This window comes from Cetorhinus maximus, chromosome 4 (assembly GCF_964194155.1).
Source record: "Cetorhinus maximus chromosome 4, sCetMax3.hap1.1, whole genome shotgun sequence".
In the NCBI taxonomy this organism is placed as follows: Eukaryota; Metazoa; Chordata; class Chondrichthyes; order Lamniformes; family Cetorhinidae; genus Cetorhinus; species Cetorhinus maximus.
Window position 1 is genome coordinate 79872111 of NC_135882.1, and position 23359 is coordinate 79895469.

General features: G+C 38.1%; 1 protein-coding gene across 5 annotated transcripts in view; it reads left to right on the top strand.

The window, feature by feature from the left end:
* arfgef1 (ADP-ribosylation factor guanine nucleotide-exchange factor 1 (brefeldin A-inhibited)) overlaps positions 1-23359 on the top strand; it is a 301506-nt gene that overhangs the window by 163996 nt on the left and 114151 nt on the right. For all 5 annotated transcript variants that reach the window (XM_078540375.1, XM_078540378.1, XM_078540377.1 and 2 more), the window contains 7 exons: positions 8284-8485; positions 9476-9587; positions 13520-13725; positions 13864-13948; positions 15282-15447; positions 19530-19681; positions 21625-21753. In XM_078540375.1, coding sequence (XP_078396501.1) covers positions 8284-8485; positions 9476-9587; positions 13520-13725; positions 13864-13948; positions 15282-15447; positions 19530-19681; positions 21625-21753 — 1052 coding nt within the window. The remainder of the gene's footprint in view (positions 1-8283; positions 8486-9475; positions 9588-13519; positions 13726-13863; positions 13949-15281; positions 15448-19529; positions 19682-21624; positions 21754-23359) is intronic.

Consider the following 23359-nt stretch of genomic DNA (forward strand, 5'->3'; position numbering starts at 1 on the left):
CTTGTTCAAAAAGGGGTGCAAGGATAATGCCGGCAACTACAGACCAGTCAGTTTGACTTCAGCAGTAGGGAAACTTCTGGAAACTATAGTTCGGAACAAAATCAATAGTTACTTAGACAGGCATGAGATAATTAAGGAAAGGAAGCATGGATTCATTAAAGGAAAATCATGTTGCACCAACTTGCCCGAGTTTTTTGAGGAAGTAACAGAGAAGGTTGATAAGGGCAATGCTGTTGATGTGATGTAGATGGATTTTCAAAAGGCATTTGATGCAGTGCCACACAATAGACTTGTGAACAAAATTCTAGCTTATGGAATAAAAGGGAAAGTAGGCACTTGGATAAGAAATTGGCTGAGTGAGTGACAGGAAATAGAGTAGTGATAAATGGTTGTTTTTCAGATTGGAGGAAGGTCTGTAATTGGAACCCTTGCTGCTCTTGATATATATTAATGACTTAGACTGTGGCGTGCTGGGCATGATTTCAAAGCTTGCGGATGATACGAAGATTAGAAACATTGTCAACTGTGATGAGAATCGTCTTGAACTACAAAACGCCATGTTGGTGAATTGGGCAGACAAAAGGCAGATGAAGTTCAATGTAGAAAAGTGTGAGGTGTTTCATTTTGGCAGGAACAATGTGAAGAGACAGTACAAAATAAAAGGAAAAACTCTAAAGGAGGTGCAGGAACAAAGGGACCTCGGTATATATGTACATAAGTCATTGAAAGTGGCAGGGCATATTGAGAGAGCACTTAATAAAGCATATGGTCTCCTAGGTTTATTCATAGGGGCATTGAGTATAAGAGTAAACAGTAAACATGAATAAGACACTAGTTAGGCCTCATCTGGAGTACTGCGTCCAGTTCTGGGTGCCATACTTGAGGAAGGATGTGAAGGCATTGGAGAGAGTACAGAGGAGATTCACAAGAATGATTCCAGAGGTAAACAACTATAGCTATGAGGATAGATTGGAGAGGTTGTGTCTGTTTTCCTTGGAGAAAAGAAAGCTGAGAAGAGACTTGATAGACGTATTCAAGATCCTGAAGGGTATGGACAGGGTAAATAGTGAGGAAACAGTTCCCACTCAAGAGAACATCAAGAACTGGAGGGCACAGATTCAAAATAATGGGCAAAAGGTGTAGAAGTGATGAGGAAATTTTTTTTCACCCAGAGGATGGTTGGAGTCTGGAACGAGCTTCCTGAAAGAGTGGTGGAGGCAGGTTCGATTGAGGTATTCAAAAGAGAATTTGATTGCTATCTGAAAAGAAAGAAAGAATGTGCAAGGTTACGGGGATAATGCAGGGGAGTGGGATTAGGTATAATGTTCTTTCAGCAAGCCAGTGCAGACTCGATGGGCTGAATGGCCTTCTGCTGCACTATAAAGATTCTGTGATCTCTATTTAAAGCAGGGTTTTCTTATTAGTAATGTTGCTGCTTTTTCTACTTTTTCTTGCTTTAATTTCCCAAAGGGCACAGTGACATTGTGATTATGTTTTTAAACTAGTAAACCAGAAGCCTAGACTAATAATCCAGAGGTATGAGATCCAATCTCTCACCAGCTGCTGGAGAATTTATATTTACATAAATAGGAGGTGATGGCATAGTGGTATTGTTGCTGGACTAGTAATCCAGAGACCCAGAGTAATGCTCTGGGGTCTCGAATCCCACCCTAGAGAATGGTGGAATTTGAATTCAATAAAAATCTGGAATTAAAAGTCTGATGATGACCATGAAACCATTGTCAATTGTTGTAAAAACCCATCTGGTTCACTAATGTCCTTTAGGGAAAGAAATCTGCCATCCTTACCTGACCTGGCCTACAGGTAATTCCAGACCCACAGCAATGTGGTTGACTCTTAAATGCCCTCTGAACAAGGGTAATTAGGGGTGGGCAATAAATGCTGGCCTAGCCAGCGACACCAGCATTCCATGAATGAATTTAAAAAAATAAAAAGCTAGTATTTGTAATGGTGACCATGAAACTACCGAATTGTCATAAAAAATCATCTGGTTCATTTAGGTACTTTAGGGAAGGAAATCTGCTGTTCTTACCTATTCTGGCCTGTATGTGACTCCAGATGCACAGCAAAGTTCTTGTCTCTTAACTGCTCCCTGCAATCTCCAAGCAAGCCACTCAGTTGCATTCAAGAAGGCAGTTCACCAACACCTTCTCAAGAAGAATTAGGCAATAAATGCTGGCCTTGCCAGGGAGACCCAATCCCTGGGAATTTTATAAAGGTTTTGTTCAGTACTAGAAGAGGGCATTTTCTGCATTGACCTCAATATAATGTGCTCCTTACAGGGGTCTTAGAGTCTTCAAGAATACAGGCCACAGAGCTTTGGAAGAACAAGTGGATGTCTAGTAGAAGGCGATATTTGGGTGGCTAATCAAAGGGGAGTGTTTTAAGGAGGGCCTGAAAAGTGGAAAGAAAGGTGGAGGGGTTTAGTGACGGAATTCCAGAGTGAAGACAAGGCAGTTGGAGCAAGACTTCCCTACTCTTACACACCATCTCCCTTGCAGTAAAGGCCAACATTCCGTTTGCCATCCTAATTAATTGCTGTACCTGCATGCTAATTTTTTGGGATTCATGTCTGAAGACACCCAGATTCTTTTGTACCACAGAATTCTGCAGCCGACATTTTCTGCAGTCTGAAAATGACCCTTTAATCCTGACTTTGTTTTCTGTTAGTTAGCCAACCCTCTATCCATGCTAATATATCACCCTCAACACCATAAGCTCTTATGTTGTGGAGTAACTGTTGTGACACCTTATTGAATACCTTTTGGAAATCCAAATGTGCTGCATCTACTGATTCCCCTTTATCAACCCTGCTTGTTACATCCTCAAAGAACGCTAGTAAATTAGTCAAACATGATTTTCCTTTCATAAACTATGTTGACTTTACTTGATTGTATTATGATTTTCTAAATGTTCTTTTACTACTTCCTAATAATGTATCCCAGCATTTTCCCAATTTCAGATGTTAGGCTAACTTATTATGTCTCCCTGTTTTCTTGAATAGGGGCTTTACATTTATAGTTTTCCAATTGCAGGGATCTTTCCAGAATCCAAGGCATTTTGGAAGATTATAACCAACAACTGTTTCTGCAGCCACTTCTTTTACGCTAAGATTCAGGCCATCAGTTCCAAGAGATTTGTCAGCCTTTAGTCGTATTAGTTTTCCTAGTACTTTTTCTCTAGGTATATTGATTGTTTTAAGTTCTTCCATCCCTTTTGCACCTTGATTGATTTTGCACCAATATTCCTATTGAGATGCTTTTAGTGTCTTCTACCATGAAGACATATACAAAATACGTGTTCAAAGTCTCTGTTATTTCCTTGTTTTCCATTATTATTTCCCCCTGGTCTCATCCCCTAAGGGACCATTTTGCTTCATCTATTCTCTTCCTTTTTAAATGCTTATCGAAGCTCTTGTCTGTTTTTATATTTCATGCTAGTTTACTCTCATATTTTAATTTCTCCCTTTTTTTGTCATCTTTTGCTGGTTTCTAAAATTTTCCCAATCTTCTGGCCTTCCACTAATCTTCGAAGCATTGTCTTTCGATTTGATGCTATCCTTAGCTTCCTTAGATGGTTCATCCTTCTCCTAATGTCTTTCTTTCTCATTGTAATGTATCTTTGTTGTGTTAAAAGCACAATTTAAGTTCAGGTTGTGGTCTAACTGCAGAATTCACAGAATGATATTGGGCTGAAAGAGGTTACAGTGATATAGGGGTGAGGCCATGGAGGGATATGAATATGCAGATAAGAATTTTAAAATTGAGGCACTTGTGGACTGAGAACCAGTGTAGAGCAAAGTACAGGGTGAACAGGACTTGCTGCAAGTTATTAGCAGCATTATTTAGAGAAAGGGTTGGTGAGGGAGGAGGGCATAGAAATTTAATAATGGAAATCTGCTTGTACATGTGTTGAAATGTGTCCATTAGGAAAACAGGAAATGCTACTAACTGTCTACATAAAGGGTTTTTTGTAACTTTCATTGGGGAAAGAACATTTTTGCACTTCTCAAGGTAGCAGTGAAAGGTAATTAATTTTAATCACTCAGCTGCAATTTTATAAAGAATAACTTGCGTGTTTTTGGGGGATGAATCAGAAGAAAATGTATCGCTTTCAGTTTATTTTCATGTTTTTGATACATTTTCCTACACTAAGCGGATTACAAATTGAAACTGGTGTTTTCAGTAGGTTTACAATCGGGTAAAATTTGGATTTCTACATCAGCGGGATCGACTTTTAAAAGTTGACGATTGAGATTTTTAATGATTATTACCTTGTACAGCTGTTTCGTTTGTATTTAGTAGTGTAAGCAAAATCTTCTGCTATTAAAAACATTTAAAGACATTATAATGTCAAGGCATTATAGCAGGGCACTTGGAAAAATTCAAGGTAATCAGGCAGAGTCAACACGGTTTTGTGAAAGGGAAATCATGTTTAACTAATTTATTGGAGTTCTTTGAAGAAATAACATACTGTGGATAAAGGTAGATGTACTTTACTTAGATTTCCAGAAGGCATTTGATAAGGTGCCACATGAAAGGTTATTGTGAAAAGAAAATAAAAGCTCATGGCGTAGGGGGTTAGAAGATTGGCTAGCCAACAAAAAAACAGAGGAGGCATAAAAGGATCTTTTCCTGGTTGGCAAGATGTAACAAGTGGTGTGCCGGAGGGATCAGTGCTGGGGCCTCAACTTTTTGTGATTTATATAAATGACTTGGACAAAGGGACCAAAGATATGGTTGCTAAATTTGTTGATGACACAATGGTAGATAGGAAAGTAAGTTGTACTACTTAGGCTAGAGGATAGATCAATAGAGAAGCAGTGGCAGACGTAATAGCTGTAAATCAGGAGGTGGAGGGGACAGAGGGACTTGGTGAAGTTACAATCACTAAGGAAGTGGAAGCCTGGAAGTTGCTGCAGTAAAAGCAGTGAATTTGTCAATGTTTGCTGTTGCTACTGGGTAAAACAGACAGCAGCTTCTGGCTTCTGCACATGAACAGTTAAAAGTGGAAAACTGGAAATTATTGTTGCTGATACCCTGCTCTGTTACAGGCTGCCAATTGCAGTCTTTGCCATTGGAATCATCACTGAGATCACAATCATGGGCTTAAACTGATTACATGTTACTATTGCATTGAGAAAGGATGAAAGATTTAACTTTGTTCAATCATAAGTAATTTTTTAAGTGTGTTGTAAATCATAATTACTGCTGAGCAACCTCTCTGGACTTAAAATATTAATTTGAAGTGTGGAACCTAGTTCTCTCAAAAAAAATTAATTGTTACAGGTTTATTTTTAAAATGAAAGTTTGTGCTTTTATATTAAGTTTCTCCCTTAATCTGCATGGCCCAATCTTTGTTTCATTTTTTGTTCAGTGATTTAAATTTAATTCATATTTCTTGTTTTTTACTTCCCACTTTGCTGTATGTGAGGATTCTTCAGTATGATTGGTTGATTAGCCTCCCTGTTGCTCACCCTGTTCACACATTCCTTGTAGAATGTGCCATGTTCAAACTGAACCTGGAAAAGAGGAAGTCTACGCACTAGAATTTAGCAGAACTTTGTGGGTAGCTTTTTATGAGGTGAAGGGCGAGCACTGTTCCTTCACCACTGACCGCAAAATCCAGGCTAGTATTTTTTAAAGTGTTAAGGGATCTGGACAGTGCAGTGAACAGAAACTGACCTTTGACTTTTTGAACCAGTTGAGAAGGTCCGACATGAAATGGCTTTGGTCAGTTTCAATCTGGCTCCTGCTGGGCCTGGATTCTCAGAACAAAACTGTCTTAATTTGTTAATGACAAGGGTCTAACAATTCATTTGGAATACGAGTTCAGTCAGGATCCCGTTTTTGGGTTGGGCTGAAGCAGATGGGGCTGTATACTACATTTAATAATACTGGACGCATTTGATGATAACCTGGGATTCTGAATATAATAGCCGTCAGTTTGCTGAATACGAAAAACTAGCATTTTCTCACAAGATAGTCCATGTTGGTTATATTAGCTGAATTCTCAGTAATAACTATTTCAGATGCAAGAATGTTGTTTGTGCATTTTCCATTGACTGTAGTAAACATTTACCTTTCTTAACATAAATGCATATCTAATTACTTAGTTAAAATTGTTTTATTTTTAATATGACCCATATTTTACTATTCCTTAATGGCTGTCTTAATCAGGAAGGGCAGGTATGTAAAAATGTAGCTACTTGTTAGTTTGGACCTCTAGAATAGGATTAGTGTCTGTTTCACGATTTTAGTTGGTTTTTGCGTTTTAATTTTGTGTATGTTATGATCCAACAGTTGGTAAAGCTGAGTTATTTAAAAATCCCAGAGGGAAACTTTAAACGACTGTCATAACCTATATTTTTAAGTGGTATGCTTGAGATGCAACTCTAAATTCAGGAATCAGGCCACCGGTTCTGGAGAGGTTTTATATTAAACTAAATGAAACATTTTATTAAGTTACAACAAATATACATGGCTACAAATTGCTACTATCATAACTTTTAACAAATATCCAAACTAATCTCCATTAAGGCAACAGCACCCATAGACTTAACCAGACACCAGGCAAAGCATTTTCACCTTACAAATTCAAAATGCGGTTCCTCTCACTTTGGTTCCTGTTGAGACAGTTGTAGGCTTACAGCTGCTTTGATCTTACATTGTCCCTGCCCTGCACACACACAAACTGCTATCGGTTATATCCAGCACATCTCATTGAATGTAAATTCTCATTGTATCACCAGCCTCTTTGAACTCCACCTCTTCCAACAATAAAACCCCTTTTATAGTACCAATTTTATTGGTAATATAAACATTGCTGGTCGCTGCCAGCTAGGTGCCAGATTTCACCCCACTTCTTGAATGCTCTATTCAACAAAATGCAAATGCACCTCTACTTCTCTGTTTACATCTCAAAACTAGTACACATCAAAGCACCCAGACTAGCTGGCTTTAATCCAATTAAAACACACCCACAGACTAAACCTCTATTTTAAAGAAAAATATTTTCCAATAATATTATACATATTAATAGCTTCATGACAGTGTACTGCTATTAACTCTAAAATTCTATTCACTGATCTAGTGGAACATAGATGATAAACCATGCCTGTATTTAAATATATGCATAATTTTATGGGGGGAGTGCAGTTTCAGTTTGAAGGAGCTGATTTACAGATTAGGCATATCTTCTGAATTTTCCACTACACCCCTAATTTCTTCAGCATTTCAATTCAAGCTTTCTTTTCTTCATTTAGTTTGTTTGCTCAAACAAAAACAGAAGTTTGATGAGTTGCCATGTCATATACTTCGATTTAAGAAATTGATGTGAATTGTGAAATAGTTTTTGTTTCTTTGTGTGCTTTCATATATGCTGCTGGTTTTTACAAACATAATTATTTATTTTCTGAACTTGTATTTTTCTCTTGAACAACCTTTTTTATGAGGCAGACTACTATCACGGAGTGCCGTACTAGCCAGAATTTCCACAATATGTTAACCTTCTAGCAGAATTCAAAAATAAATATTCTCAACACCTGCAATGTTTATAAGATATGCATCGCTTTCACCTTGAAACTTTGACTCAATTTTCAATATGTTTTCTTGAGCTACCTCAACACATGCCATATTGAAAAAATTCTCAGATTCCCTAATAATTTCCACTTTTCAGCTAAGGTATTTCAGTAAGATTTTTTTGCCTGATACCATATTATGAAAATTCTCAGATTCCCTAATAATTTCCACTTTTCAGCTAAGGTATTTCAGTAAGATTTTTTTGCCTGATACCATATTATGAATAAGTCCTTTGGGTGATTTATATTTTTTCTGAACTCCTGGCTTAATTTTTGAGCTACTGACAAGTATGTCAAGATGTTGAGTCATGCTTACTTTCCCTTTGGTTGAGGTTTTTTCCAGCTTTCAGCTGAATCCATTGATGATGCATTTCATCATGAAGAAAAGGAATGATTATGTTTGATTTGCCCTTCTAGAATCAGATTATGGATTGAAACTGAGAGAATTTACAGGGTCTAGATCTCTTCCAATGCCCCAAATGAAAACAATATAAAACTATTTTAGATTAAAAGTCATTTTCAAAAAAAAAACAAGTCAACAGTAACAATCCAAATAGCCCACAGACTTTGAGTAGATCAGTGCTGTGTGATGTTGCAATTTGTGAAAGGTCAACGCTCCCTGTATTTGTAATTTTTTAATTAACTCATTTCTAACCTCCTTTTATAATCTTGTGTGAATGTAGGTCAAGAAAAAACTTCGGAACAAGACAACAATGACAATAAGTACCCTGACACAATAAATCGATATGGGAGTATAAATTCCTTAGATTCCACTGCATCATCGGGGATTGGGAGCTATAGTACTCAGACATCTGGTGCAGACAACCCAGAACAATATGAGGTTTTGAAGCAGCAGAAAGAAATCATAGAACAAGGAATTGAGCTGTAAGTCTCATAAAACAGAATATATTTGTTGCTTCATTCTTATTGCTGTTTACTGTTAAGTTCAATAGCATGAGAAACAAAGAAAATCTGACCTAAGTCAAGACAAACTGGTATATTGTAATATCTAATACTGTTCAACTCTACAGAAAAGAACATTTAGTTTTCATATGTTCTCAACTTTTACAAAAAGTAAATAGTTAAATGGTTGTTGATGGACTTGGAAATAATAGCAAATGTATTCAATTGAAATAGACGTCCAGCTACTTTAGAGGGAGTTACAATGTTCATTTCCTCCTAATCTTGCTCCTTCAGTTGAATAATTTATGTAGAACAGCTATCAACATGAACTAATGGCACATATGTGATTTGAGGAAATGTTCAAGTTTTGCATGCCTGTATTACATGTCTGAAGTCCCCTTGTGAAGGCATTTGAAGAGGTCTTAGAACAGCTGGCTGACTGTCACTCTTGAGAATCAGTGGCATCTGCACTCACTCCTTGTAGCCCTATTGGCACTGGGCACAGGCTCAACGCTGCTAAAGGTCATTGTTATTACAGACCAAATGTGCCCAATCAAATCTTGGAAACCATGTGCAAATGTGGTTTTCTGGCTGACTCTCAGTGCACCTATTGAAGCAGCAACAACTTCTGAAGGCCACCAGTGTCTTCAGGATATCTTTCTGGTGTCCTGATGTTGCAGAAATCTTCTAGGCTGTCTAGGTCTTCAGGGGGCATTCTGCAGATTGTGGGAAATTTACTGCTGTATGTTGGAGATGAATGGAGTGGGCTACAACCACTTGTATGCCCTTTTAACTATATGTGTGAAACTAGCACAAGAGATTTGTGCTTCCTTTTCATTGCTCTTATTCTTATCTTTTAATTGAAGTATTGAAAAATTTTAAACCAATAATTCATAAATATGAAATAATGTTTATTAAGCAAGCAGTCAGCCACTTATGCGCTTGGAATTTGAAGCAACTTTTTTTATACAGATTTAATAAGAAACCAAAAAGAGGGATACAGTATCTACAGGAACAAGGAATGCTTGGCACGACACCCGAGGATATTGCCCAATTTCTGCATCAAGAAGAAAGATTAGACACGGTAGGCAGTTCCACCTGTTATACGAAACTTTTCCAGTACCTTTACAATGTTCCCATTTGCTGGATAATCTTTCGTAGTACTTTGGCTCGGTATCTTCACACTAAACAGTGTTTTCCAAAGGCTTACATTTCCGTCCAATGAACTATTAATTCATTTTATTGAAGATAGCACAAGTTCCTTACAGTGAATAAAAGACACAAGTAAAGATACCGATTTGACATAATGGTTATTGGCCAGAGTGCTGACAGCCTTGTAGTAAATTATATAATATTTTCATAATGTAAAGAAGCAGATAAAATGGGATAGAATGATACAACACAGAAGGAGACATTGAGCCCATAGTGCCTGTGCTTTCTGTCTAATAGAGCTATCCGATTAATTTAACTCACCTATTCTTTCCCATAACCCTGCAAATTATTTTCCCTTTAAGTAATTGTCCAATTCCTTTTTGACAGTTATTATTGAATCTGCTTACACCTGCTTTTCCGGCAGTGCATTCTAAATCATCATAGCATTTTTTCCCTGTATGTCAGCTGTTTTTATTTCTCAAGGAATCTAGTGATAAATAGGTGTTGGGGAGGCTCTGTTAATGAAGGATGACATTAGTACAGTAGTAAGAGATGACCTTAGTTCAGAAGATCAAGATGTAGAATCAGTTTAGGTAGAGATAAGAAATGGCAAAGGTAAGAAGTTACTTGTGGGAGTAGTTTATAGGCTCCCTAACAGTAGCTACACTGTAGGACAGAGTATACAGGAAGAAATAATGGGGGCTAGTAAGAAGGGTACTGCTTTAATAATCAGTGATTTTAATCTTCATATCAATTGGATGAACCAGATTGGCAAAAGTAGCCTGGAAGATGAGTTCATAGAGTGCATTTGAGACAATTTCTAGTACGTTCTTGTGCCAACCAGGGAACAGGCTATTTTAGACCTGGTAATGTACAATGAGGCGGGATTAATTAAAGGAGTCTCATAGCCTGAAATACATGTCTGAAGTTCCCTTGTGAAGGCATTTGAAGAGGTCTTAGAACAGCTGGCTGACTGTCACTCTTGAGAATCAGTGGCATCTGCACTCACTCTTCGTGGCCCTATTGGCACTGGGCACAGGCTCGACACTGCTACATGTCATTGTTATTACAGACCAAATGTGCCCAATCAAATCTTGGAAACCATGTGCAATTGTGGTATTCTGGCTGACTCGCAATGCACCTATTGAAGCAGCAACAACTTCTGAAGGCCACCAGTGTCTTCAGGATATCTTTCTGGCGTCTTGATGTTGCATAAATTTTCCAGGCTGTCTAGGCCTTCAGGGGCTTTCTGCAGATTGTAGGAAAGTTACTGCAGTATGTTGTAGATACATGGAGTGGACTACAACCACTTGTATGTTATTTCAACCACATGTGTGGAAACCGGCACAAGAGATTTATGCTTCCTTTTCATTGCTCTTGTTCTTTAAATAATAAAGGAGTCTCTAGGCAACAGTGGTCATGACATGTTAGAATTTCAATTCATTTTGAGGGTGAGAAGTATGGGTCTAACTTAAACTTAAAGGCACTTACAAGGGTATGAAGACAGAGTTGGCTGAAGCGAACTGGTAGAATATGTTAAAAGGTAGGATAATAGAGGAGCAGACATTTAAGGAAATATTTTATAACTCTCAGCATATAAGTATTCCATTAAGAAAGAAAGACTCTGAGAAAGATGCCCTATCTGTGGCTAACTAGGAAAGTTAAGGATAGTATCAAATTGAAAGAAAAAACATACATTACTGAGAAGATTAGTGACAGGTCAGAAGATTGGACAGTTTTTAGAAACTAGCAACAAATGACAAAAATGAGAGAAATTATAGTGTGAGGGAAAGATAGTAAGATTTTCTACAACTATTTAAAAAGAACATAAGTAACAAAGGTGAGCATTGGTCTCTTAGAGAGTGAGACTGGGGAATTAATAATCAGAAACAAGGAAATGATGGATGTGTTGAACAGATATTTTGTGTCTGTCTTTCCTGTAGAAAGCACAAAAAGCATCCCAAAATACTTGAAAATAAAGAAGTAGGAGGGAGGGAGGAACTTAAAACAACCACAGTCACTAGGGAAAAGGTATGGGAAAGCTATTAGAACTAAAGGCTGACAAGTCTCCTGGACCTGATGGCTTGCATCCTAGGGTCTTAAAAGAAGTAGCTGCAGAGATAGTGGATGCATAGGTTGTGATATTCCAAAATTCCCTAGATTCTGCAAAGGTCCCAGCGGATAGGAAAATTGCAAATGTAACACCTCTATTCAAGAAAGAACAGAGACAGAAAGCAGGAAACTATAGGCTAGTTAGCCTAACATCTGTTGGGAAAATGCTAGAATCTGCTATTAAGGAGATAATTGCAGGACATTTTGAAAATCATAATACAATCAGGCAGAGTCAACATGATTTTGTGAAAGGGATATCACAGGGAACCTGTGGGACCGTTCTTGAGGAAGAAACAAGCAAGATGGATGAAAGGGAACCTGTAGATGTAGTGTACTTGGACGTTGTTTGACTGGGAGTCAGTGAAGATCAGCAAGCTCAGAAGTGATAGGTGAACTAGACTTGCACGAGGTAAGACACAGACAGCAGAGTTTTTTGGATGACCTCAAGGTGTAAAATGTGGTAGACCAAGAAGGGATATATTGGAATTGTCAAATCTAAAGGTAATGAATGTGTGAATGAGGTTTTCAGCAACAGATGAGCTGAGACAGGGACGTAGTGGGGCAGTGTTAAGGAGGTGGAAATAGGTGGTCTTAGTGGTGGCACAGATACGTTGGAAGATCATCTCGGAGTCAAATGCGACAGGTTTTGAACAGACTGGCTTAATCTCAGACTGTTGCCGGGGAAAGAGATGGAGTTGGTAGCTAGGGAATGGAGTTCGGAGCAGGGAACTCAAACGACGGCTTCAGTCTTCTCAATATTTAGTTGGAGGAGATTTCTGCTGATCCAACACTGGATGTTGAATAATTTCTGATATTTTTTCCAACTGTGGAGGAGTTCAGAGAGATAGTGGTGAGGTAGAGCTGGGTGTCATCAGTGTACATGTGAAAACCATACTGTGCCTTTGGGTGATTTCACCATGGGCAGGATGCAGATGAGAAATCAGAGGGGCCAAGGATAGACCTTTGAAGGACACCAGAGGTAACAGTACAGAGCAGGAAGAGACCTTTGCAAGTGATTTTCTGGCTCCAATTAGATGGATAAGAATGGATCCAGGTGAGAGCAGTCCCACCCATCTGGATAACAATGGAAGGCGTTGGAGGAGGATAGTATGGTCAACCATGTCAAAGGCTGCAGATAGGTTGAGAAGGACAAGGAGGGAAAATTTTCCTTTGTCACAGTCACATAGGATGTCATTTGCAACTTTGATGAGAGCTATTTTGGTACCACAGTGGGGCGGAAGCCTGGTTGGAGGGATTCAAACATTGAGTTTAGGGAAAAGTAGGAATGGATTTGGGACGTGACGACTTTCAAAGACTTTGGAGAGGAAAGGGATCTTGGAGATTGGACAGTAGTTTGCAAGGATGGCGGGATCAAGGATTGTTTTTTGAGTTGAGGGGTGATGATGGCAGATTTAATGGTTAGAGGGACGACACCTGAGGAGAGAACCGTGAGCAATATCAGATAACGGGAACCAGGAAGAGGAGTTGGGTGATCAGCAGGTTAGTGAGAATAGGATTGAGGGAGCATGGAGGTGAGTCTCATGGACAAGATGAGCTCAGAGGGAATGAGGAGAGATAGGAGAGAAGCGAGTGAAAGATGCATGTTCAGAGATAGAGCAGTGGGAGCATTAGAAGATTATGGAAGAAACCTACATTCTCATTAGAAATCTACTGCTGAAAAACACAAAAATATTTTTTATTACAGACATGTACTTCTGTATAGAACAATAATTTAGCTCTTATTTTTTTTAGACACAAGTGGGTGAATATGTAGGAGATAATGACAAGTTTAATAAAGAGGTCATGTATGCCTACGTTGACCAGTTGGACTTCTCATCAAAGGATTTTGTCTCAGCTCTCCGTATGTTCCTGGAAGGTTTCCGTCTCCCAGGAGAAGCTCAGAAAATTGACCGATTAATGGAAAAATTTGCTGCCAGATATCTGGAGTGTAACCAAGGGTAAGTTAGAACTTTAAGTATTAACAATACAATGTGTTTATATCATGCAAATAAATTGGTTATGTTCAGCAAGGCTGCTCTTGAAATGATAAAGCTTTGATAAAACGTATCATTTTTTTATATTGCATTTTTTTCCAGACAAACACTTTTTGCTAGTGCAGACACAGCTTATGTTTTGGCATATTCTATCATAATGCTGACAACAGATCTTCACAGCTCACAGGTAAGCTCATGTAGTTAAAAAAAATGCTACAATTTTCCAGTATTTTGGGATGATTCAAAATTTTAGCAAATTGTCGCACTACAAAGTGCAATACCAACTAGGTTTTCAAGACTGGTTATTTTTCTTCTCATTTTAGTAGTTATACGGTGTACCTTTTGCAGAAATATATATTTGAAGATCTGTATTTAAATATTAAAGTTCATAAGACGAATTAAAGACATTGCCATTAATATTTTTCTCCTTTTTAGATTTATTTAATTGAATTGTGAATGTTGCTTCGTAGCATAACCCTATTTTTATGCTGTTTTTAACCTTACACTTTGCCTGATGCGCTGGAGAGAATTTGTAGTTTTGAAGTACCTCATGAAAAATGTATAGTGTGAATGGGGAGGAGAAATCACCAAATATTCATCGGCTTGAGTTTCATGAATTAAAATAAAACAATCCAAAGTTCATCTGTATTTAACTGTATTAATATAAAACATATGCCAACTATAACTAGTGTTAAAAAGAAAAATTAAAAGTAATTGAGTTTCTGGTCAATGGTGGACCCGCAGGATGTTGAATTATGGGGCATTGATCTTGGTCATGCCATTAAATGTCAGGTATAAATGGTTAGACTCTTATTTGTTAGAGATGGTCATTGTTTGACACTTATATGGTGTGAAATGTATGCCGCAATAATTCCACCAAGTATTTTTCATTGAATTCTGCTCAATCAGACTTGAAACTTTGAGCATTGCAACCTGAAGAATGTTTCATGGCACCATTGTAATGCCAACCCAATTATTTTCCCTATTTTGCTCTCCCTATATTATGGATTCATGCTGCAAAGTAATTTGAAAGTTATTGCCAGCTCTTTAGTTGCCTCAATCAAATGGCTTTTCCTTGTGAACTTAAACGTGTTCATAAATTGTTCAATCCTGAGGACATTGCAGCTGAGCTCAAAAGTTAATCTCTCCATCCACCATCCCTCGAATGCACCCACGTTTTCTTTCTTCGCTTGCATTTTCTCACCTGCTCAGTCGCTCACCCACTCAGCCATTCACCCTACCTTTGATTTGCTCCTCTCCTTCTCCATCCTTCCCTGCCATTTTCCATGCCTGAGGAACAGCAGAGAAAAATTTTAAGTGTTTCTGCTGGTGCCTTCAAGGATATTGGTAAAGTTGATGTATACAGATGGAATTGAACGAGGGACCTTGTTGTACTATGTGGGTCAGTATCATATCAGTGAGCGAGCAAGTAATGTAGCTCTAGATTGGTACATTTTGCAAGCAAAACGTCCGTGAAAGGTAATTTAAATTATTATTTTCTGTTCATTGATTCAAAAAAGGTGAAGAATAAAATGACAAAAGATCAGTATATTAAGATGAATAGAGGAATCAATGACAGCAAAGATCTACCTGAAGAATATCTATCAGCTATCTATGATGAAATAGCAGGAAAGAAAATTTCAATGAAGGAGACAAAAGAGCTAACAATCAAGTCCTCCAAACAGAGTAAGTTAAACTATGACTTTTCTTTCTAAATTATACTGCTGTACTGAATGTCTTTCACTGAGAAGTTTCTCTCCTAAATAGTGGAGCTTTTAGCTTCTTACACTAGATACTTTCTTTGCTTTCATGTCCAGTCATTCCTGTAAATTAATCTTGTGTCCCCGACAGTCTAGATTGTGTCATTTTCCTGTCCTATATCTAATAAATGAAAGCATGACCCAGAGAATGTTTTCCCTTTCCCTTTCGCTATATAGATCTGTCTCTATCTCGCTCATATAAATCTTACCAGGGTTTGAACCAGAGTTTTATTTACGTAAGATAAATAAGCAAACAGAATATGTATTTCCCCACACACCTCGGTGTTGAAAACAACAAAGATGGAACTTGCTTTCTCTTTAAACATAGTCTTCAACCATACATTTACCCACTATAATCTCATGAGTCTGACTTCCTTCATCAGGCTAGCGTGAAAACTTAAGATAAAGTCTGTATCCACTGAATTTGTCAGTCTCAGAAGATTTCAGTTAATCAAGGGTCCTTCCATCTTCATAGAATTGTGGCACAGAAGGAGGCCCATCATAGAGCACTGGCTCTGAAGTTGACCTGGCTTCTAGCAGAGAATGGTTTTGATCCATTAACCTCTGGGTAATGGGCTCGTCATGCTTCTGCTGTGCCACTCTCAAGAGTAATTAGGAATGGGCAACAAATGCTGGCCTTGCCAGTGACACTCACATCCTATGAGTGAATAAAAAAGAATTCTGCTCAGATATCTGTCTCAAGGTCTTGAATATCTCAGGAGTGGCTGTGAAAGTTGAGGATCCAACCTTTGTATGACCTTTGTGCTTCTCACAGTCTGCGTATCATGCAGGGTGAATTGACAAGAATGTGGGTCATTTATGACAGTAGTTTAAGATGTTATGGATTGCAAATAACAGCCTTCTGGGATGATTAAACAATTGACACTACAGACCATCGTATTGTGAACCAAAGCAAGCTTGCACCTGGAGGAAAATGAAACAAAGTGACCAACTCATGCTGATGGCTCATTGTTGAAAGGAATACTGTTTGTTGTTCTGGGAGCTAATCCTTTGCATGCTGAATATGGATAGAATTTTGGCTGGATGGTTGAGATCTGATTGGAAAATAAATATAATAAGCATTGGCTTATGAATGGATGCCTATTTCCAAATTCTTTTATTAGGTAGCTTAAACTGAATGAATTAGCAAACAGAATGTCACTAGTCCAACTAGTACTAAAATAGTAATGTTGGAAAACACCATTCAATAGTAGGGTATCTGTTTGAAAACCACCCTGTAACATCTACATTCAAGAAAGATATTTTGGAAGATTAGATCTTTCATTTGGCAATGAACCTCCACTTAGGATTTAAGTTACATTCTAACCAATTAATGTTAAAACCTTCTGAAACTGAGCTGGTATGATAACTAAGTCTTAATACTTGTACATATTCTTTGTTTTCACTATTTTGTCATAAAGTCTAGTGGACTATATAAGTTCTTCAGTAGGCTCAATGTGAACAGAGTTGTTATTATTTCATGTGCACTGTTCTTGCCAGAATTGTGACTGAGTTTTTCTTATCTGAGGAAATTAACAGCAACAAATACTTACATCATATAGCCACCTTTACTGTAATAAAATGCCCCAAGGTGCTTCACATGAGCATTTTAGAAAGTATGGCACTAAGCCACAAAAAGAGATAATAGGCCAGACGACCAAAAGCATGATCGAAGAGGTAGGTTTAAGGATTGTTTTAAAGGAGGAAAGGATGGTGGAGAGGCATAGGGAGGAAATTCTAGAGCTTGGGACCTAGGCAGCTGAAGGCATGGTCACCAATGGTGGAACAATTAAAATCAAAGATGCTTGAGACCAAAATTCTATGAATTCAGATATCTCGGACAGTTGTGGTGCTGGAGGAGATTATAGAGATTGGGAGGGCTGAGGCCATGGAGGAATTTGAAAATAAGGATGAGAATTTTAAAATCAAGATTTTGTTTGACACTGAGCCATTGTAAGTCAGCGAGCACAGGTGTGGTATAGGTGAACAGAACATGGTGTGAGTTAAGCCACGAGCAGCAAAGTTTTGGATTATTCCATATTTAGGGTGGGTAGAACGTGGGACACCAGCCAGGAGTGCATTGGGATAATCAAGTCTAAAGGCAATGAAGGCATGAATGAGGGTTTCAGCAGCAGATGAGTTGAGACAGGACAAAGTCAGGCAATACTATGGAGGTAAATAGGCAGTCTTACTGAAGACCTGAACATGTTGCAAACTCATCTCTGGGTTGAACGTGACACCAAGTTTGTGAACAGCCTGACTTAATCTCAGACAGTTGCCAGAGAGAGGGATAGAGTCGGTAGCTAGGGAACAGAGTTTGGAGTGAAAACCAAAAATGATGAATTCAGTCTCCCTAATATTTAATTGGAGGGAATTTCTGCTCCTGTTAATTTAACAACAGTGGAGGAGTCAAGAGAGATGGTGGTGAGGTAGAGCTGGGTATCATCAACATAGATGTGAAAACTAGTACTGTACTTTCAGATAATGTGCTGAAGAGCTGCATATAGGTGAGAAATAGGAGACCAAGGATAGATCCTTGGGGAACACCAGAGGTAACGCTGTGGGAGCAGGAAAAGAAGCCACTGCAAGTGATACTCTGGCTAGGATTAGGTAGATAAGAATGGAACCAGGTGAGAGCAGTCCCATCTAGTTGCTAAAGTATGACCCATCATTTCATATTTTTCCATCGAAAGGCAGAATCATCATTTGTTTTCCATAACTGGTCTTAATGTGGCATCTTCCGAGTACTATTTTGGTATATCTCTTTCTATGTGGAGACCAAATAAATAAATAACGAAAATTAATTTGCTTTTTTTTTTGATCATCAAACATCCAACTTCCTCACTGCACAAGGGTTTTTACATCTGTGTCTTATATATTTTATTCAGTTGCTGGCAACTGCCATTATTGAAAGAGGATGAGTAGATAAATCTTAAGGTCATGCATATTTATAAGTAAAGCATAATTTGTTTTATTGGCATCCTTTACAAACCATTGTTTCCTCCTTTGTGATCCTTACTGAGTAGCTTAGCAAGTACTCAGATGGGAAAGAAAAATTCTAAATAGGCTGTACGCCTGAGAACTTGGCGTAACTGCAATGCAGTCGACTAATATTGAATTTTTCCAAATTAAATTGTCATAGTCACAATTCAGTGGCTAGCGAAGATGCCCATGGAGCTGCTCTGATGACATCAACTAGACAGAACTCTGCATCTGGAGATCTGAAGTCGCAAGTCAGATTTAAGTCTCCTAGAATATCAATGTTAAGTACATTTTTTTTGAAACTATAGAAAAGTAGTTCAAGAGAGTATTTTACATTGTAAGTACTTCGCTCTCCTATTCACCCACTCATATCTACTGTTTCAGCTGAATGCTGCTCTTATCATTTAATGGAAAGGTGTGCAGAAAATGGGTACAGTTAAATTGATGTGTATTTACCAATATCTTGCCTATTACCATAATATATTGCAACATTTTTTACAACATTGTTTCCATAAATATGCTTTATATCCTTGTCACATTTCACAGCTTTGAAAATCATATGTATTGCATTGTTTATGCAGCAGAATTTTTTTGATTGTTGCACTTTTCTGAAGTAGGGATTCGTTCTGATTATTAATTCCCAGTAATGAGCTATTAAAAACTGATCAGTTATGTCACCAGTATCGCTATGGATCTTAGCATTCAACCTGGAATATAGTAGCAATTGGAACTCAACATGACTCTGTGTGATGAGAAAGGATCTAGAAAATGAAATAGCGAAATCCAGGACCTTCATAGTATAAAACAAAATTCTAGCGCAACAGTAAAGCTGTGATGTAGCTGTAGGGTTCAGGTGCCGTTATAAACTGCTCATGCTTTTCATTTATCATTTGCAATCATCGGAGTTTAAAGCCTTGTTATTACTCTTCAAGGAATAGTTCCAACCAGAAAAATTGCCAATTTCACAAAGATCCCAGTATCTAATTTTTTGAATAAATGGAATTTTATTCCTTTCAATACTTGCAGATGTAGCCAGTGAGAAACAGCGAAGACTTTTATATAACCTGGAGATGGAGCAAATGGCTAAAACTGCTAAGGCCCTCATGGAGGCTGTAAGCCATGTACAGGCACCTTTTACTAGTGCTACGCACTTGGATCATGTTAGGCCAATGTTTAAAGTAAGTTATTAGTTTCTGACAGAAATGTATGCTAAATGTATTTTATTCTGTTGAGTAAATCTTACCACTTTCTTACCTTCTTCCAGAAGTCTTCAGTTTCTATGGGCATACTGCTCTTCCCACCCCACCCCAGTGCAGTTTACTTACCCAGCACCCTGGACAACAAACTTCTCTTTAATTGCCTCCACCACAGATAGTGGGTGGAGGTAATGTTTACGCCCCTGTTTGTCAGTATGTTTGTTTATATACAATATGTCTCAAAAACTAATGAACCGATTTCAACGTAATTTGGTATACAGTTAGAGTAAGGCCCAAAGAAGAACCAGTTGGGTTTTGGTGAAGATCCAAATCCAAATCCAGATCCTGGTATTTTTTTAACGGATGTGTTAACATTGGGAGGTACGGTGAATTGACATTTTTTTTTAAAATGTTGTGGGTTATTTAATTTAGAATGTTGTTGATTGTTTTAGAATGGTGTGGTGCAATTTGTCACAGCTGTCAAAATGTGAGCAGAGTTTTCAGAGCAGGTTGTTGGATGTGGATTGGCCTCATGCTTCCTCAGTGATATGGAAACTCTTAGTAAAAGGATTTTTTTCCACCTTTGTCATTACAGAGTAAGCTTTGAAGAAAAGCTGTGTGACTGTAATAACATTGACTTAACACAGCATGGTGGAGTTATATGCCCTACTGAGTGCCCTCTTCACTTGTTAAATTTAGTGCTATTCTATGATAAGCTGTGAGCAAGATAGAACAAGTGGCTTTAAGTGATGAAAAACTTGGAAATTTGAACTTGCCGTTGAGAAGTGAACCATTTTAGTTTCTTTACTTCTGTGTTGTAATCATTAAATCTTCAGTCAATTTGTAATTTGAATAAGACTTCCATCAAAAAAAAATAGCTGTTCTGTATTTATAAATTGTTAAAATTTATTATAATCTGAAATAAATCTCACAGTTCAAAAATATTATTCCAAGTAAATTTGTGAAAGTTCCTATCAATTCAGTCACCTTTGGGGTACCTGGAAGAAAGGTATTGCAACGTTTTCCCCGGCTTTTTATTTAACCTCTCTCAAAATAAATTGATAAACAACCAGAAGGTCTAACCTTGAATTGTATGTTATTCATTTTTGATTTAGTATGCAGCAGCTCAGAAGTCATTGTGTCCCATAGTGGATTCGATCATCTGAATCTGTCTTTCAACCTCAAACTTGTTATTCATTTTTAAAAGGTTTGATGTATACAACATTAATGTATTTTGCTGTGAGTCTGTTCCATATATTCAGTTCTCTGCAGTAAGAAACAAAGCTCATCCATTGTTGGGTCATGTTTTGATTATTTTTTACTGAAGTTCTCTGTCAATATTCAAATTTCAAATTAGAAGAACCTTCTTGCATCTGTGTCTGCATTCCTCTCAGCATTTTTAAAAGATGAATTATGCCTCCCCTTAATCTTATCTGCAGTCCCTTTATATGGCCTTTCCTGTTGTTTTATCCTTTAGTCCTGGGATCCTTTTAAAATAGCTTCTTTACGTTCCTCAAAAGAAAAGGAACATACTGCAGATGCCGGAAAACTGAAATAAAAGCATATATTACTGGAGATTTAGCAGTACTTCATTATAAACTGTTAAATCTTCCAATTCTAAGGAAAGGTCATCAAATTGAAAAGTTAACTACCTTTTTTTCCCCCAGTTGCTGCCTGAACTGCTGAGTGTTTCCAGCTTTCTCTGTTTTTATTTTCTTTCTTTGCTGATATGCATGGAAAAGTACATTTTAACTATGGTGTGAAATAAGTACTATAAAGAAGGAATTGCTTTATTGCAGTGCCTTTGAGAGTTATATGCCTTAAAAGTTTGGTGGTGGAAATGTTGCATTAGGAAGGTCAACTGGAGAACTATGCTGTTTATTTTTTTCATAGAAGTTTTTAAGAGGAAATTTTCTGTTCCATAGTTGGCTTGGACACCATTTTTGGCAGCTTTCAGTGTAGGCTTACAAGACTGTGATGATACAGAGGTGGCCTTTCTTTGCCTGGAGGGCATACGGTGTGCTATCCGGACCGCTTGTATCTTCAATATTCAGGTAATGACAGCGCCCTCATATAATTTAACCTGTTTTTTTTGCCCAATGAAAATTTAATGTTATAGGGACTGTTTCTATGTTGTGGTTTCTAAATCACCAGAAATTGGTATCGAGTTGAACAGAACAACAATTTATGCCACGTTATCAATGAGCTATCTCGCATTAAAACATATTTGATTTTATCCTTATGAAAAGTCACCTGTTTAAAGTATTTTTGTTCTGAGCATGTCGTGGTATTTATTTAAAAGGCATTTTATTTAAAGGATGGCACTTCAATTTTTAAAGCTGCTTAAACTGCCCTGAAACATTGGGTAGAATCTTATCTATAACAAAAACAGAAATACCTGGAAAAACTCAGCAGGTCTGGCAGCATCGGCAGAGAAGAGCAAAGTTGACGTTTCGAGTCCTCATGACCTTCAACAGAACTAAGTAGAAATAGGAAAGGGGTGAAATTTCACCCCTTTCCTATTTCTACTTAGTTCTGTTGAGGGTCATGAGGACTCGAAACGTCAACTTTGCTCTTCTCTGCCGATGCTGCCAGACCTGCTGAGTTTTTCCAGGTATTTCTGTTTTTGTTTTGGATTTCCAGCATCCGCAGTTTTTTGTTTTGAATCTTATCTATGTTGGGTGGGCTGGGCGGGGGCGGGCGCGGAGCCGATCGCTGCCCATGATCGGCTGCGCGCCACTATTTGATGCAGGCGGGCCTTACGCATGGCTGGTAGTGCTCAGCACTACCTGTGTGGGCAGGGAGAGGAGGGAGAAACGGGGCCTGCGCTCTTTTGTGCACGCGAAGGAGCGCAGCAATTCCCCTGAGGCACGGAGCTGCCTCGGAGAGATTAAGTTGATAATGAAACTTGTCAATAAATGAATTAAGAAATTAGTTAAACATGTCCCCTCATGTGACAGTCTCACATGAGCTGGGACATGTTTGTGCATTTCACAAAATGTATTTATTTATTCTATAAAACCTTCAGGAAATCTCATCCCACACGTGGATGAGGTTTTCCGAAAAACGCAAAGGCCTCCCCTTAATCTTATCTGCAGTCCCTTTATATGGCCTTTCCTGTTGTTTTATCCTTTAGTCCTGGGATCCCTTTAAAATAGCTTCTCTACATTCCTCAAAAGAAAAGGAACATACTGCAGATGCCGGAAAACTGAAATAAAAGCATATATTAAGGTTGGACGGGCAGCGTTGTTAACAATGTCAATTACTTTTTTAATGGCCTTAATAGGTTGTTGACAGTTCAGCAAGTGCACAGCCGCCTCTGGCACGTGCCCGCCTATCGAAATGACATGCGATGACGTCGGGACACACGCCCAACGTCATGGCGCGTCACTTTACACGTCGCCCCCGCACGCCGACGGCAATATTCTGCACATTGTTACCAGGAAACTAGTTGTGTAAAACAAAAAAAACTTGGACAAATTGTGCACACCTTACTTTAACTTTCGGTTTGTTTTTGGATTGGAAGGTTTATTGCAGGTTTGCTGAATAGCTTGATCTAATAGGCTAAAATGTGTTTATATTGAATGCAGTATTTTAAATATAAAAAAAGATTAATATCTTAGATTGCAAGAAAAATATGGACCCTACCATGACCTACAA